This window comes from Phalacrocorax carbo, chromosome 20, assembly GCF_963921805.1.
Source record: "Phalacrocorax carbo chromosome 20, bPhaCar2.1, whole genome shotgun sequence".
Lineage (NCBI taxonomy): Eukaryota > Metazoa > Chordata > Aves > Suliformes > Phalacrocoracidae > Phalacrocorax > Phalacrocorax carbo.
This window is the reverse complement of record NC_087532.1, coordinates 940249-953834: the sequence shown is the minus strand read 5'-3', so window position 1 is coordinate 953834 and position 13586 is coordinate 940249. Positions and strand designations below refer to the sequence as shown.

Here is a 13586-nt window from a genome sequence, read left to right as displayed (position 1 = left end):
TGCATTAACAAGAGGGCTTAACAGCAGCTGGCGGCGCGGTGTAAAAGATGCGAGCCCTCGCTCTGCGTGCCCCTTGCCTGCACGGGGAGGGAGGTGGATGGGAGGGCTGGGCGAGTGACCCCTCCCCGTGCCCTGGGCTGGCTCCCAGAGCCCTTTCACTGGGCGCTGCTGCAGTTTCACCATGCAGCAAATGCACGTTCCCTGTCAAAGCTGGAGGAAAAGTCAGGAGGAGCATTTTGAGAGAGAAAATGAGCAGCTAGTGCTCCACGCAGCCTGGCTGGGCCGTGGCATGCGTGCCACCCGCAGCTGACGTCCACCTGCATGAACGACAGAAGCCTGGAAGGCAGCGGCTTAATAGACATCTTTGTAACTGTCATCTTCCGCGTGCGCATGGGGTTTTGCTAGTTCATGTTTTTCAGGGCTTCCTCAGATCTTGGAAGGCAAAGAATTGGCAGGGATTTTCAAACCATTTCGTTGAACGTACGCGTGCGTTGGTTTTGGTGTGAGCCCCGGCCAAGCGACGCAGGGGTGCCCTTGTTCTGGCTCGAAGGGCTTCCTTGCTCTTCTGCCCTCAGGTGATGCTTTCTGGGACCCTGTTGGCCTCAGCGTGTTTCCAGGCAGCCTGGAGGGCCCCGTGCAGGCGACGGGCCCGGCAGAGCCGCGCGGGGACCCGTGACGGGTGTTGCGGGGCAGCGCTGCTGTTCGGCAGCAGGGGGATGGAGAGGTGGGGAGGTGGCAGATAGGAGACGCCCTGCTGCCACTTGGGGTCAGATATCCCCAGAGCGATTGGCTGCGTTAAAAGGTGCTCACGCACAGGGGTAGAAGCATTCGATATTGCAGCCCCTCTTCTTCCTCTGCTTTGCACCACCCTGGTTTCCAAGGCCAATAAGTCCATTCAAAGCATTACTTTAGAGACATTTTTTTCTCCCCCCCCCCCAAAAAAAAGCTGATTTTTGGGGCAGGCCACCTCGGCTTGCTCCTTGTGTGTTACATGCCAGCATGTGCAAGCCCCTTTTTCTGCTCACTGCAGACCCTCTTCTTCTGACCGGCATCTTATTCCTGTGGCCTTTGTGTCTGAGAAATGGTTTGAAATCTCCTGCTGACTGGCCGAAGCCTGTTTGACTTCTGGGGGCAGGGCAGACGCCATCGGGCTGTTTCCTGGTACGTACCGCGCTCCCACCGCGTCCATCCCGTGTCCGCCATCCCGTGCCCATCATCCCCTGCCCATGAGCGCCCACTCTCTTCCCTGCCTGGTGCCATCCTCCCGCTCGCGCTCCTTTTGGGACGTCGGGCCCGAGCAGGGTGGCTCACCCGGCCAGGATGGCGGGACACGTCTCCCACCCTGGATGGGACGTTGGGTACCAAAATGGCTTTTCCACGGAGGTGAGTTATAGATGGGCATGAGCTAAACGTCAGGGACTGGGATGGATGTGGAGTTGAGAGCGAAGGCTTCCTGGGGCAGCCTTGAACTTTCGCCTGATCTCGTGGTTCCAGCCCACCTCTAAAACCTCAACAAGCAATAGTCATTTCCATGCCATGAAATGGCCTGATCTGTAATTAACCTCTCGTTGCATGATGGACAGCCCATCTCATTCAAGGGTCACGCATCCGACATGCACACTCCATCGGTACCCGAAAGCTCATTTGATGATATTTGCTGTCATCAACCCTTCCATGCTCCTGCTGCGAGGGTGTTGGGGTCCTCCCCTTCTGCCATGCCCCCCCCTCCTCCTCCTCCTCCTCCCGTGCCCTCCTCTGCTCTGCAGGAAGCCGAGTCTGCAAGCCCATGTGCACAGTCCCCGGCAGCCGGGTTCACGCCTCGGCTACTGCTGCCACCGAAGGAGTACAACGATGTTGTGCTGGTTTCAGCAGGACGTTGTCTGGGGATTTTTTTTTTTTCCTTTTTGAGTTGGCTCGATCCATTTTCACCTCCTTGTATTGCTTTTGAAGGTGGCACGGCCGATAGCGGTGGCAGGAAAAGCGGTTAGGGTTCACGGTACGCCAGCTCGCCGTGGGGCAGCGGTGCCCGTTCCAGCCGTGCGCTCAGGTGAATTAATTGGTCTGTCCCACGTCCCTGCTGTAATGAATCATATATTCAGTGTAAATGAAATTTCCAGCCTTCCCTCACTGCAGCTTACTCGGAATAGCGTGTTTAACATTATGCTCAGCTATTGAACACAGAAATATAATTAGATTAGAATGGAAGGGAATAAAAAGTTAATGGTCTCGGCCGTGCTGGGGGCTGGCTGTGTCTGGGCAGGCCAGGTGAGGTGGGCACCTGCCTGCCTGCGCAGCGGAGGGCAGAAAGCAGAAAGCAAGGGTTCCTTCGCCTGCCCACCTGCCTCTCCGCCCACCGAGAGCCTCTCCTGGCTGGAGGGGCTTTATGATTACATTTAAAAGGCTCTCACTCCCCATCTATTCATGTTCTCTCATTATTTCTCTGACTCTTCTGTTGTGGCTGCTGCCTCGGGAGGACAAAGTGTGAAGGTACCCGGCCAGAGAGCTGGTGTTAGCGAGCAAGGGCAGCTGGAGGATAAACAGAGGGGTTCTGCGGGGTCTTCTTCCACAGCACGTGCGGATGCTAGCTTCAGAAAGCAAACAGCAATAATCCACTGTACCTTTTCCACCCTGAGCTTTGCAGTTTGTGATGTCCGTCCGTTGGCTAAAATGATTTTTTTAAAAAAAACAAACCAGCACAAACCCCGAGCCAGTCACACTTGGACGCCATCAGCAGCTCTCGTGCCTGAACTAGAGGGAAGCAGAACGAGCAGCTCTGAGCCGTCCCCCACTATGGGAAGCCTGTGCAATTCTCACGGCTCCTGCCCGAGGTCCCGTGAAGCTCTGTGCCAAAGACCATGCCCTGGAGGTGACCGCCTCCATACGTTTATGTAAATAGTCCAAAGCTGGGCCATTATGCCTTATTGAATCCTTGAAATTCTCATTGACCTGTTTCCCTGGAATCCATAAAACACGTATTGATGCGCTCTGGAAAAATCTATCCGAGTTGTACCTGGAGCATTAGCTCCATAATAGTGTTTCAATTATTTATACAGTTCTGGAAGCTGATGTTTGGTTTCACTGATGTTAACAAAATGAGATTAATCAGAAGACTTTTCTCTGCATGTGTACATGTGCATTTGCACCAGGGGATTTCCAGAATACACATGCATAAGTGGCACATGACAGTAAAACCCAGGTGATTGCCATGGATCCCTACCAGTAGGGCGGAGGATGTCACCACGGCACAGATAACAGGAGGAATTGCCCTCGTCCCAAAATGGGGTCAACCCAAATCCTTTAGAAGCTCAAAAAAGGCCGCTTAATATTTTTTCCACACTGTACTATTTCCCATGCGCATTTGCCTACATCTTCTGCCAGGGCACGGTTGTCAGAGCGAGGAGCTGCCAGGGTCACGACGTGCATGTCTTCCGCGCGGGCTTTGCTCGGCGCGGCGGCGCGGCGTGGCTGTCCCCGCAGCCCGCGGCGCTCAGCGCGGCTCCCCGTACCGTCCCCGAGGCCTGCGGTCGCGAGGTGCGTCGCTACCCCACGCAAACAGCGTTTTGCGTGAGTGCGTATGTGCCGGGTGGGACATCCCACGGACAAAATGGGTGTTTCAGGTTCCACGTGTCACTGTGTAAGGTAAAACCTTCCCAGAGCAGATGGCGTTGAGATGAGCTGCCCTGTCGTCGTCTTGCCGTGTGCTGTTACCGGGCAGATGCTGCTCAGGGCAGGAGGAGCCGTGGGACTGAGGATGCCTTTCCATCTCTCATTTCTAGAGGAGAGGCTGGTGGAGAAGGAGATGCAGCCGCTTTGGGCTGTACCTCTTCTGGAGAGCTGGCCATTTTCTGGCTGCCTTTTACAGCAGCAGCAGCGTAGCCTGGAGGTGACAGTTGATGTTGACCTGCTGCATCTCGGCAGAGGTGGAAAGGATGCTCTAGAGCAATTGGAGGTTCCTGGCTGGAGGGATTACACGCGGCTTTCTCTTCCCAGCCCCTTTCTCCCAGCGTGCGCAGGGGACAGCGGGCGGCACGAGGGGGGCACCCCTGCGGCCAGGGCGAGCGGAGGGTGGGGGGCTCTCCCCACTCTGTGGGCGCACAGCCACGCACCGGGAGGGGTCAGATGCTGTCCCGGTCTCTGCGCCAGAAGACTCTCTCCTAGGAACGGCTCAAAGCACTTTACAAGTTTTAACCGATGGCGCTTCACAGCTTTTAGCTGTCTGATAAGCAAATTAGTACTACTGAACGTGCGGAGTCCGAGCTGGAGGCACAAGACGGACGATGTGGCCAGGGACAGGGATGGCAGGGCAGGGAGGGTGTGCGGACACTTCGACTAGATGAGCACCATCAGGCTGGTTGGAGTTTAATGCGGGCTTTAGGTATTGCAGCCCATCGGCGCTGTGCGGGTACCAGCTGTCGTGCTGCCTGAATGGCGGCCTGGCACTTGACGGTGCCATCGTAAGGCTGGGCCGAGTGGTTTGCAGGGAGCAGAGCAGTCTCCAGCCTGGATTGCCGCAGGCAGCACCGAGGTTGTGTCAGGAAACCTGGCGAGACTCACCCAGTTACGCAGCAAGCAGATGTTGAAGCTATTTCCTGGGGCCAGATGCATCCCGTGCCAACGGGAGTGACGGGGAGGGCTCCTGTGCCGCCGGTGCGGTCCCTGCCGGGGCGCTGGCCCTCCCAGCAGCGGGGACGTCGCCGGCGGTGAGCAGCTTTCCAGCAGATCGCCTCCGCTGGCGGGCTGGCCTGGCTGGAGCGCTGGGTGTGGGTGGATGTCACCCCAAGGCAGCAAGCAGCCTGTTAGCTGCTCCTGCAAACGGAGGACCTGGCCCGGCCAGGCAGCCCGGCGTGAGGATGCAGAAGCAGCATCGTGGCCCAGGGCTGGCTTAGGTGAAGAGTAAAGCGGGCAACTGAAGCATTTGGGCCAGGCAACTCGCTGGAGAATTATCTGTGTGGAGGTAGAGGAAGCAAAACTCTCAGTGCCCCGGTCACGGCAGGTGATGGAGGAGACGCGGCGCCGAGGACAGAGGCAGGAACAGCCACCGTTTTGCAAACCAAAAGGTGAATTTGCTGAAGACTCGAGTGGCTTTGGCCAGGCACCACAGCAAACTGTGGCTGTTTTGGTTTGATTTCCGACTGGCTTTGGGGCTTTCTGAAATGAAGTTTGAGATTTCGCATTATTCTTGTCCTTAATCCCGCTCTCTTTAACTGAAAAACCCCATGGAATGAGATTATACAAAAATCTGTAAGGTTGATCAAGCACTGACCTACTTTGCACAAAGAGGCTATTTGGAATACAATATAAATTTTACATCCTGCAGTGCATGCGTTAAGTAGTATTCATCCAGAACTATGTAAATGTTCACCATCGCTGTTGGGGAAGTGGCGATTTGAGACCTGAAAATCGTACTGGTACGGTAACATTGATCTGACCCCAGCTTTTGCAGGAGGCAGTTAAAATTTACAGTATTGTATGGTAATTCCGTGCTTTGAACACGGCGAGCAGCTGCTGTGATGGCCCCGTTCTGCCTAACAACAGCAAATGGTTTGTATTAACATTAACAGATAATGAGTCATCATAAAAAATCCAGGCTTGTCTTCGGAGGAATAACAGCAGTCCCAACACAGCCCCGGTGCAGGAGATTAAGGGCTCTGTAAAATCTGTCTCGCTAATTAAGACTTCAGTGTTGTTCTTGGAGATGGTATATATTGGGCATCTTGCTTAAAAATAACGTTGAGGAGAGAACCCTTGAACACAAAGCATATCGCATGTCTAGACGCTGATAACCAGCTAGTCAGAGGCCGTAGCGTAGATTAGGGCATACGCGTCGCGAGCACGCGGTAGGCAGCACTTGTGCACACGCTGCCCATGTATCTGCCGTATATAAAGCCCGCTCATGGGCAGCTGTCTCAGGCGGGCTTAGCTGTGTTACGGCACATATCGCTACACGTGAAGTCACGTATACATGAAGCGAGTGGCCGCATGCTCATGATGGGGCGTAATTGTCTTTGCATAAAGGTTTAAAAATTACATAGTGAGAGAGATTTCAGAAGACGGCAAATAAATAGCTTAAGAAGAACTTCAATAGGATCTCTGTTTTTGATGCTTAACCAATTCTCTATTGATTTCTTTAGGGCATTTAACTTTAGAAAATCTTGTTAGTACTCATCATCGTCTTCTCATCTGCCAGAGCACTTGCTGCTCCAGAACACAACGATGCTCAGAACTAAATCACGCCTTGCAAAACGCCCCGAGAAGATGAAAGTGTGCAGTAAGGCACACCAAAGCCTCTTAGTCGCTCCCACCGCTCGCCAAAAGCATCCCCGTCCCAACGCGTGCATCCCCATTCGGAAGGCTGCCCCACGAAACACGGCTGGGGCTCCCGCAGGGAGGCAGAAGTAGTGGTCACAGGCCTAAATGCAGACTGGCAACCGGGGGGGAGGTCACTGACACCCCGCTTCCTCCGTGCCCAGCTCCCCCGGGATGCTCGCCCGAGCCCTTGCGGTGCCGCTGCTGGGAGGAGGGGGAAGCCTCCGGGCTCCTGGGGGGCATCGAAGAGGCGAAGCGAGTCGCGGTGCGTTTCCCTGTCATGATTTAATTTTTGTTTTTCTTCTCGTCCTTAACAGGATTCCATTGGTGAACCTGTAAAAAATATAAAAAATAATGGGTTACCTGTACCTACCATTTCTGTTTACCAGTAGGAGACTCAAAGAGCAGCATTCTATGGGCCAAATATATTTTTATAAAAATGAACACGCCTATAGGTAACTGCGTTTCTCAAAGAGTGTGTTTTTTGGAGAAGAGAAAGAAAAACGTGTGAGCAAAGAATCCCATGGAGGAAGAGGAGGCGGCGAGGGACTGAGAGGGAAGGACTGAGCGCCTGGAGCCTGGACGTGGACTGTGACTCTGAACCTGTGCCAATAATACCATTATGTGCCATGTACTGATGCAAAGACTTCGCGAGAAGCCGAAGCTAAGTCGGTAACGCCTAGAAACGTTGTGGAGGACGAGTGGGGTGTCTCTTCTGGTGGGGTCATTCACGCCGGTCCATACGCATACATACATACGGTATATGTAGAGAGAAAATATATATATACACACACAAACACTTTTTGTACTGTAGCAATTTTTGAAGATCTTAAATACTCATTTTTAAAGAAGATGTCATGGGCTAAAAGTCTCATTTCTTTAACGTGCATAATACAAACTAGGTGAACCGATGTTTTCTACTTTGGCAGCTTGCCTTTCAAACCTATATGTGTATATATAGGTAGACATATATACATATATATACGTGTGTGTGTGTATGTATAAACATATATATGTATGTATACATATATATATATATAGTTTTGGTTCTTTTTGGAAACGCGTTTCCAGCGGTGGCAACGTGACTGGAGCGCAGCAGCGGGCGGTAGGGCCCGGCCGGGGCCGGCGTCGGTGCGCGCCGCGCTGCCGGCACGGCAGGCTGCTGGCGGGGAGCAGGGGAGAGGCTTCCGAAAACCAGGAGGAGCGCAGCTGCGCTGCCCCGCGGCTCCTCCAGCTCTGGAAGGGGTGGCGGAGCGCTCTGGAGGCTGGTCTGGAACGAAAGGAGAACGGAAGCGGGCTGGGATTACAGGTAGAAGGATGCGTCTGGGCCAAGTTCACAAAGTGCATTCCTGCTGTAGGAGGTCAGAGAAGCGCGACGCCGCGGCGAGGGGAGCGGGCAGCCGAGGGGCTCCCGGCGGCCCCGGCGCTCGCAGGGCGCTCGGCCGTCGCAAGCCGCCTTTCCCCGGCGCGGGACGCCGCGTGCGCGGGGCGGACCCTGCTCCCGCTCCCCACGGCCCGAGTCGGGGACGGTGCTCGTGCACCGCTGTGTTCCCAGAGCAGCCGACGGCGGCGCGGGGCAGGGCGAGCGGGGGGCGTGCAGCAGGCAGCTCCCCTGGCTCCTGGCAGCTTGCAGCAGCTCGAGGTGGTGGCGAAGGGTATTTCCAGACTTTTGTAGCCCGATCCATCATCAAGGTAGAGAGAAAGAAGCCCAAAAGCCTGCACGTCTGCCTTTTGTTTCGCAGAGCTGCGGTCCCCGCTGTATTAGGCGTGACGCCTCGGGTCTTGGGCGTGGATTTTCAAAGGATGGGCCTCTCATGGCAGAAGAGGCAAATTTCAGGAGTGGGATGTGGGAGGGTTTTTTTGAAAAAAAAAAAAAGGCTTCTAAATTGACCACGACACCAAAGCTTGCTTAGCCCTTTGTGAAAGACAAGAGAGGAACAAGCCAATTGCCTCCTGACCCAGCCCAAGGCCAGCGAGCTCCAGGGAGCCTCTTCCTTTGCTCTCATGGTCTTGGCCGGGTGTGCCATGGCAGGAGAAGGTGCAGCCGGCCGTCCACAATCACGGGGATCATTTAATAGTATTAAAAAGGGAATTTTGCCAGGGAAGTACGGTTCCGCTGGCTCCAGTTTGGTGTGTTGCTCTGGAAACATGTCCCATCGCCCATCCAGCTCCTGCTGGGGTGGGTGTTTCGGGTGGGTGCTGCCGAGCACGCCGGCCTACCTGCAAGCCCCTGTGTCCAAGTCTTTCCGTGGAGTTGGGTGCTGCCATTGCTGCGGCAGTCCGTGCCGTGCCGTGCCGTGCCCCTCCAAAGCGGCGCAGCTGGGAGAGCCAGGCGGTGGGGGGGGGGTGGCAGCGGGCTAGGGTCTCCAGCCTGCCCAGTGTCTCGCCACGGTTTGCTTCTGCTCTTTGACACATGCCCTGATCCAAGCCCAGGCTTGCCCACGTTAGATCATGCCAAGGCAAAGCTTGCAGAGGGCTCCTGGGCAACTGCAGCGTACGGCTTCGTGTGAGGGTCTGCTTCCCATCAAATGCCGAGATGGGTCTTGGTTGGGTTGCTTCGACGTTGTGTGGGTGGGAACGACAGCAGCGTTCAGACCAAAGTCCTCCAGTTCTTTTTGTAAACTGCCCTTCGTAAATATTAGCAATTTTTTAGAGTTGTCCAGATACACGTTTCTACTCATCCACTAATTATTCAGCTCCGTTTCTTTACTATAATGAGCGTGCAGTTAGGAAAAAAAAGAAGCAGAAACTTCTGGTATTGCGCATAGCCACGTGTGTGGTCTTTTGTTTCCATACCCTTTTCTGTCCTTCCTTGATGGAATTGCGCAGTCTGCTTTATTTTTTCCCAAATTTTTGGAGGCTGCCCCGGGAAGATGTCTTCCTTGCCAGGTCTGACGATTACGTGCAGACTTGAACCAAACACCTCCGAAGGCATCGGCACACTCCCTGCAACTCCGATGAGCCTCGAGCGTCGGCTTGGGTGCTTCTGCACTGGGGTCGCTGCCAGCCGGCAGCTGCAGAGGAGGAGGGGGCTCCCTTTTGCTCCTGGCCAAGTTTCTGGCCCTGCCTTCTGCAGAGGTGGCTTCTCGTGAGCACGGAGCTGGGTGGGCTCAAGCGGCAGCAAAGTGCGTCGCCGGGACTGGGGTTTGGTGTTGGCGGGTGTTCAGCAGGGCTGGATCCCCTTAGGCTTCTGCAGCGGAGCAGCCTGCTCTTTATTTTTGTGTTTCACGAGATCAAACCTTTCCACGACGGGGCTGGGCGCTGGGCAGAGGGGTGTCTGCTGGCGGCTCTCATGTCCAGCTCTCCGGGCCCTTGGGTGGGATGCCTCCCCGGGATAGCTCCAGGGCAGGGGCAGTGTCTCGCTGGGGGAACGACCCCCCGAAGCTTTAGCCTTCCCTGGGAAACGCAGGGTGTGTTTGCCCTCGGGCTGCCCCAGGGGTCTGCCCCAAAACGGGGAGGCGCAGCGGTGCTGCGTGGGGTCCTGGCAGTCTCACGGGCACGCTGCGGGGGGCTTTGGGCTGCAGCGGGGTGCAGTTAAAAGGGCAGCTTGTTTCCTCGTCTGGATTCCCAATGCCCCACTCAGTGGGTGCACGGGCAGCACCCTGGGTGCTGCTGCCCCCGGGGCTCTGCTAGAGCAGCCAAAACCCATGCAAGCAGCGCGGGTTCCAAGCAACTACTCCAGGGCGATCTGTCATCTCCATATACTGGGGCTTTTGTGTTTTACTGATGTAAACGGTGCAGCCCCTGCAAATTACCCTTGCTGGCCTGGTATTTGAATTCTTCTTTGTTTGACTTCGCTGGCATCAATCCACTCCAGCTCGGGAGCCGCGTCTGTTGTGCTTCACCCGTTGATCTTCCTATTTATTTGTATGTGCTGGCTGCACCCGGTAGTTCTTGTGGGTATTCCTGTGTAATCTCGATAGCAATTTGGCATCATAAAATATATTTCAACTCCCTCGTTCCGGAGCGTTTGAAGCATCGTTCTGTATTTCTGCATGTATGGAACCCGCTGCCTGAAGGGCAGTCGTCGGACAGAGCAGGGGGCTGGGCAGCGCCGGTGCCGGTGATGGAGAGGTGCCCCGCGCTGAGCCCGGCACCCGGCTCCTGGGAGATTCCCCGCGGAGCTGGGGGTGAGGAGGGGGAAGCGTGTGTGTGTGAATGTGTGTGTGTGTCAGGGAGAGAGAATGAAGGCAAATAGCTTTGACCCCAGGCGACGGGAGCAGGTTTCTGACGGCAGGACTTGCATGAGCTTTCCACATAGTCTGCAGAAGGACACGTCCTGGTCACCGAGAGCTGAGCGGTGAACCAGGGAACAAAAGTAGATGCACAATCTTCCCTTATTTATAAGGACCAACAGCACTTGCACTTTATCAGAGAAACAAACCCTCCCATCCCTATGCATGCCAAGCACACCAACAAGGGATAACTGCCAGGAGGAAGGAAAGGAGGGACGGGAGAAGGGAAGGGCCAGAGCTGCAAATGCGGTGATTTATGAGGCAGGATCCTAGCATCCCAGTGCCTGTCGTAGTAAAGAGAAATGAACTGTGGTTATTTTGTTCCCTACCATTGATGAAAGCCAAAAAAAAAAAAAAAAAGAAGAAGAAATGAGAAATTAAAACATAGAGCAGTATTTTAGTGGAATAGACGGACTGAGCAGGTCTTTTACACTGGGGAAAAGGAGGCAGGCGTGGCGTTTGCAGGCACGTTCCCTCATGGGCTTTGCCACGTTGCAGCCATGCTGTCTCACCCCGAGGTCTTTCGGCTGCTGCAGCCACAGGTGATGGCTCTAGATGGGCTTCTTCCACCGCTGCCCTGCCCTGGACACAAAGCTTCATCCTGAGCTGGTGGGAATTGTGCCGGGTTTGTGGGAATTGCGCCGGTTTTCGTGGCTCGAGCCAGCCCAAAGCTTGTTCAGCAATACCGGGAGGTTTTGCAAACGCTCGAGCCAACAGGTACTTTGAATTGGCCTGAGCAGCGGCGTCTTGCTCCTGTGTGGGGACAGAAAGGACTTGGTCGCCTTTGGAGATTTAGGGATTTTTCTGTTGTCCTTCAGAAGTCGAGCTCGTTTTCCAGCCCAATAGCATCGCGCAGGTAGCAGGAAATGTTCCACCGTGAAATACGGCCCTGTGCTCTGGGCGGCGTCATTTGCCTTGCGCTGGGCTGAGCGATGGCGTGCGAGCAGCGGGGTGGTGACCGTCCCTTGTGAACCTCCCCGCTGTGCCTGGGGCGGCCACCTCGCTCTGGGGCCGTGCCGGGGAGTCGCGGGCACGCGTGTGGTGGGGCTCGATGGATGTGTAGTAAACCCAGGAGAGCAACTGCAGCCCGGCGTCCGCCACCGCCTAGCAAAACTGTGTTTCCAGAGCGCCCTTTCCCTGGAAAAAGTGAGCTTTTGACTGTGTTTTGTTTCACAGCGCATCTGGCAGCTTGGAAGAAAAAAGTTTTGCTCCTTGCTTTGCCATAGACTTCCAGCTAGCTGCTTCTCGTTTCTTTTCAGTTCATTTTATGAATTTCTTAGCCCCTTAGTAATTACTAAGAAATGCATCGCAGCTGCCGAAAGGCTGCCAAATGCCCCAGACCTGTAGCGGTGTGCCTGTGTGTTGCTTGTGGCTCAGTCGTAGGGAGAGGGTGGCTTGGGACGAGCCCTTCTCACCGCCAGGCTCTGCGGGGAGCCGGCAAAGCTGGCTGCTCCTGGGCCGGGACGGCGGCTGCTCCGCTCCCTCCGGCAGAGGAGGGGCTGCCTCTTCCTCGGGCCCTGCAGCAAGCCCAGACCTCCCGGGGCTGTGCGGGACCTCTCCTCTGCCAAAACCCATTGCAACCGCCGGGCAGAGGCTGCAGGACTCGCTGCTCCTGCCGAGCGGGGGAGTCGGCGTGACTCCCTGGGCGAGGGCTGCGGGCAGGGCTGCTCGCTGCACCCGGTGCTGGTGGGCTCTTTTCTGCGCCAGGCTAAGCTGGTCTGGGGCTCTGGTCCGAGCCACCACGCTACCGCCCCGCCGGGTACAGCGGGCAGATCGCCGGGGTTTGGCGCTCAAGTCCCTGATTTTTGCGGGCTGGGGCGTCCCGAGGGCGGCTCCGTCCCGGGGCGCTCCCGGGCGTGCAGGGCGGAGGGGTCCCGGGCGGCTGCCCGTCTCTCCAGATCTGATCATTTACCTTCATTCTGTCTTCCCAGCGAGGGAAACGGGCAGCCCGCGGCGGCGGCGAGGCCGTGCGGGGGGCGCGCTCCGCGGGGCTCTCCAGCCTCCATCGCCGCCGTCGGGGGGTCGGAGCAGCAGCGGCAAAACCGGGGCGGGAGAGTGTCGGGGGCGGATTTCGGGTTACCTCTTCTCCATCGGCAGCTCGTTGCGAAGGAAGGTAGTTCAGCTAAAATGGTAGTTAAATAGTAGATATTCTACACATATTATATATTTTGTAAAAAAAATTAAAATAAAATAGAACAAAAATATATATATACTATCTCAGCCCACCCATTTCAGGATGAATGTGGTTGGAATTTTCATTCAACCAGGTATAAAATCTGTAAGCGATTTTTTCAAAACCAGCAAGAAATCCCTCACCATTTCAGAAGTCCATGGGTTTGGTCTCCAGATCTCATGTAACGCTTCTCACACATTTTTAAGAATTATTCTCAGCATTTGTAGGTACATTTTTAATAGTGTCACGAGTGGAGATAATATTTACTTTGAGAAAAAGTATACGTTGCACAAAAAATGTACACTAAGGGCACAGATTTCTGACCCAGATTCTTCTATTTTAGGTTCCAAGGGGTTTATTTTTTTGTTTGATAGGACATGTACAGTGAAGTTTACACTTTATTTTTATTTTGCCAAAAACCGTTTTCTAACATGAGACAGCTTTTACTTTGTAACCGGTTTTACATCACCAAGTACTCCTTTGTTTTCCCGGGAAAGCCCTGCACCGTGAGACATCCAGCGCGTACGTGTGCGATGCTCCTGCAGGCGCCCTGGGCACGGGCAGCCCTGGCCGCGGCCGGCCAGCCCAGCGCTTGACGCTGCCGCCGGTGGAAGCGGCCGCCGCCTTTCGGCACCGCGGCTCCCCCGGGGCGACGGTGGGGTGCCGGGGCGCCGGCTGCCCGCGGGGCCACGCAGGCGAGAACTGTTTTCTTCCCGAGTGGTTTTTAATTTGTCTCTGTACTTCGAAGCTGTGTATTTGGAAGCACTGTAAATGCCACCCTATACCGATTTCCCTGTGTATATTTAGTACTCTGATGTTGCTATTAAAACTGATATGAGAACTGCGCAGCCAGGTGGTGACTGGGTTCCTCC

At 55.2% G+C, this 13586-nt stretch overlaps 1 protein-coding gene across 1 annotated transcript in view; it reads left to right on the top strand.

Annotated features, from left to right (window-relative positions):
- Positions 1–13300, top strand: part of AJAP1 (adherens junctions associated protein 1) — a 48672-nt gene extending 35372 nt beyond the window's left edge. The window contains exons 5-6 of the mRNA XM_064470206.1: positions 1031–1161; positions 6624–13300. Of these exons, the coding sequence (XP_064326276.1) occupies positions 1031–1103 (73 nt within the window). The 3' untranslated portion in view covers positions 1104–1161; positions 6624–13300. The remainder of the gene's footprint in view (positions 1–1030; positions 1162–6623) is intronic.
- The last annotated feature ends 286 nt before the right edge of the window (positions 13301–13586 follow it).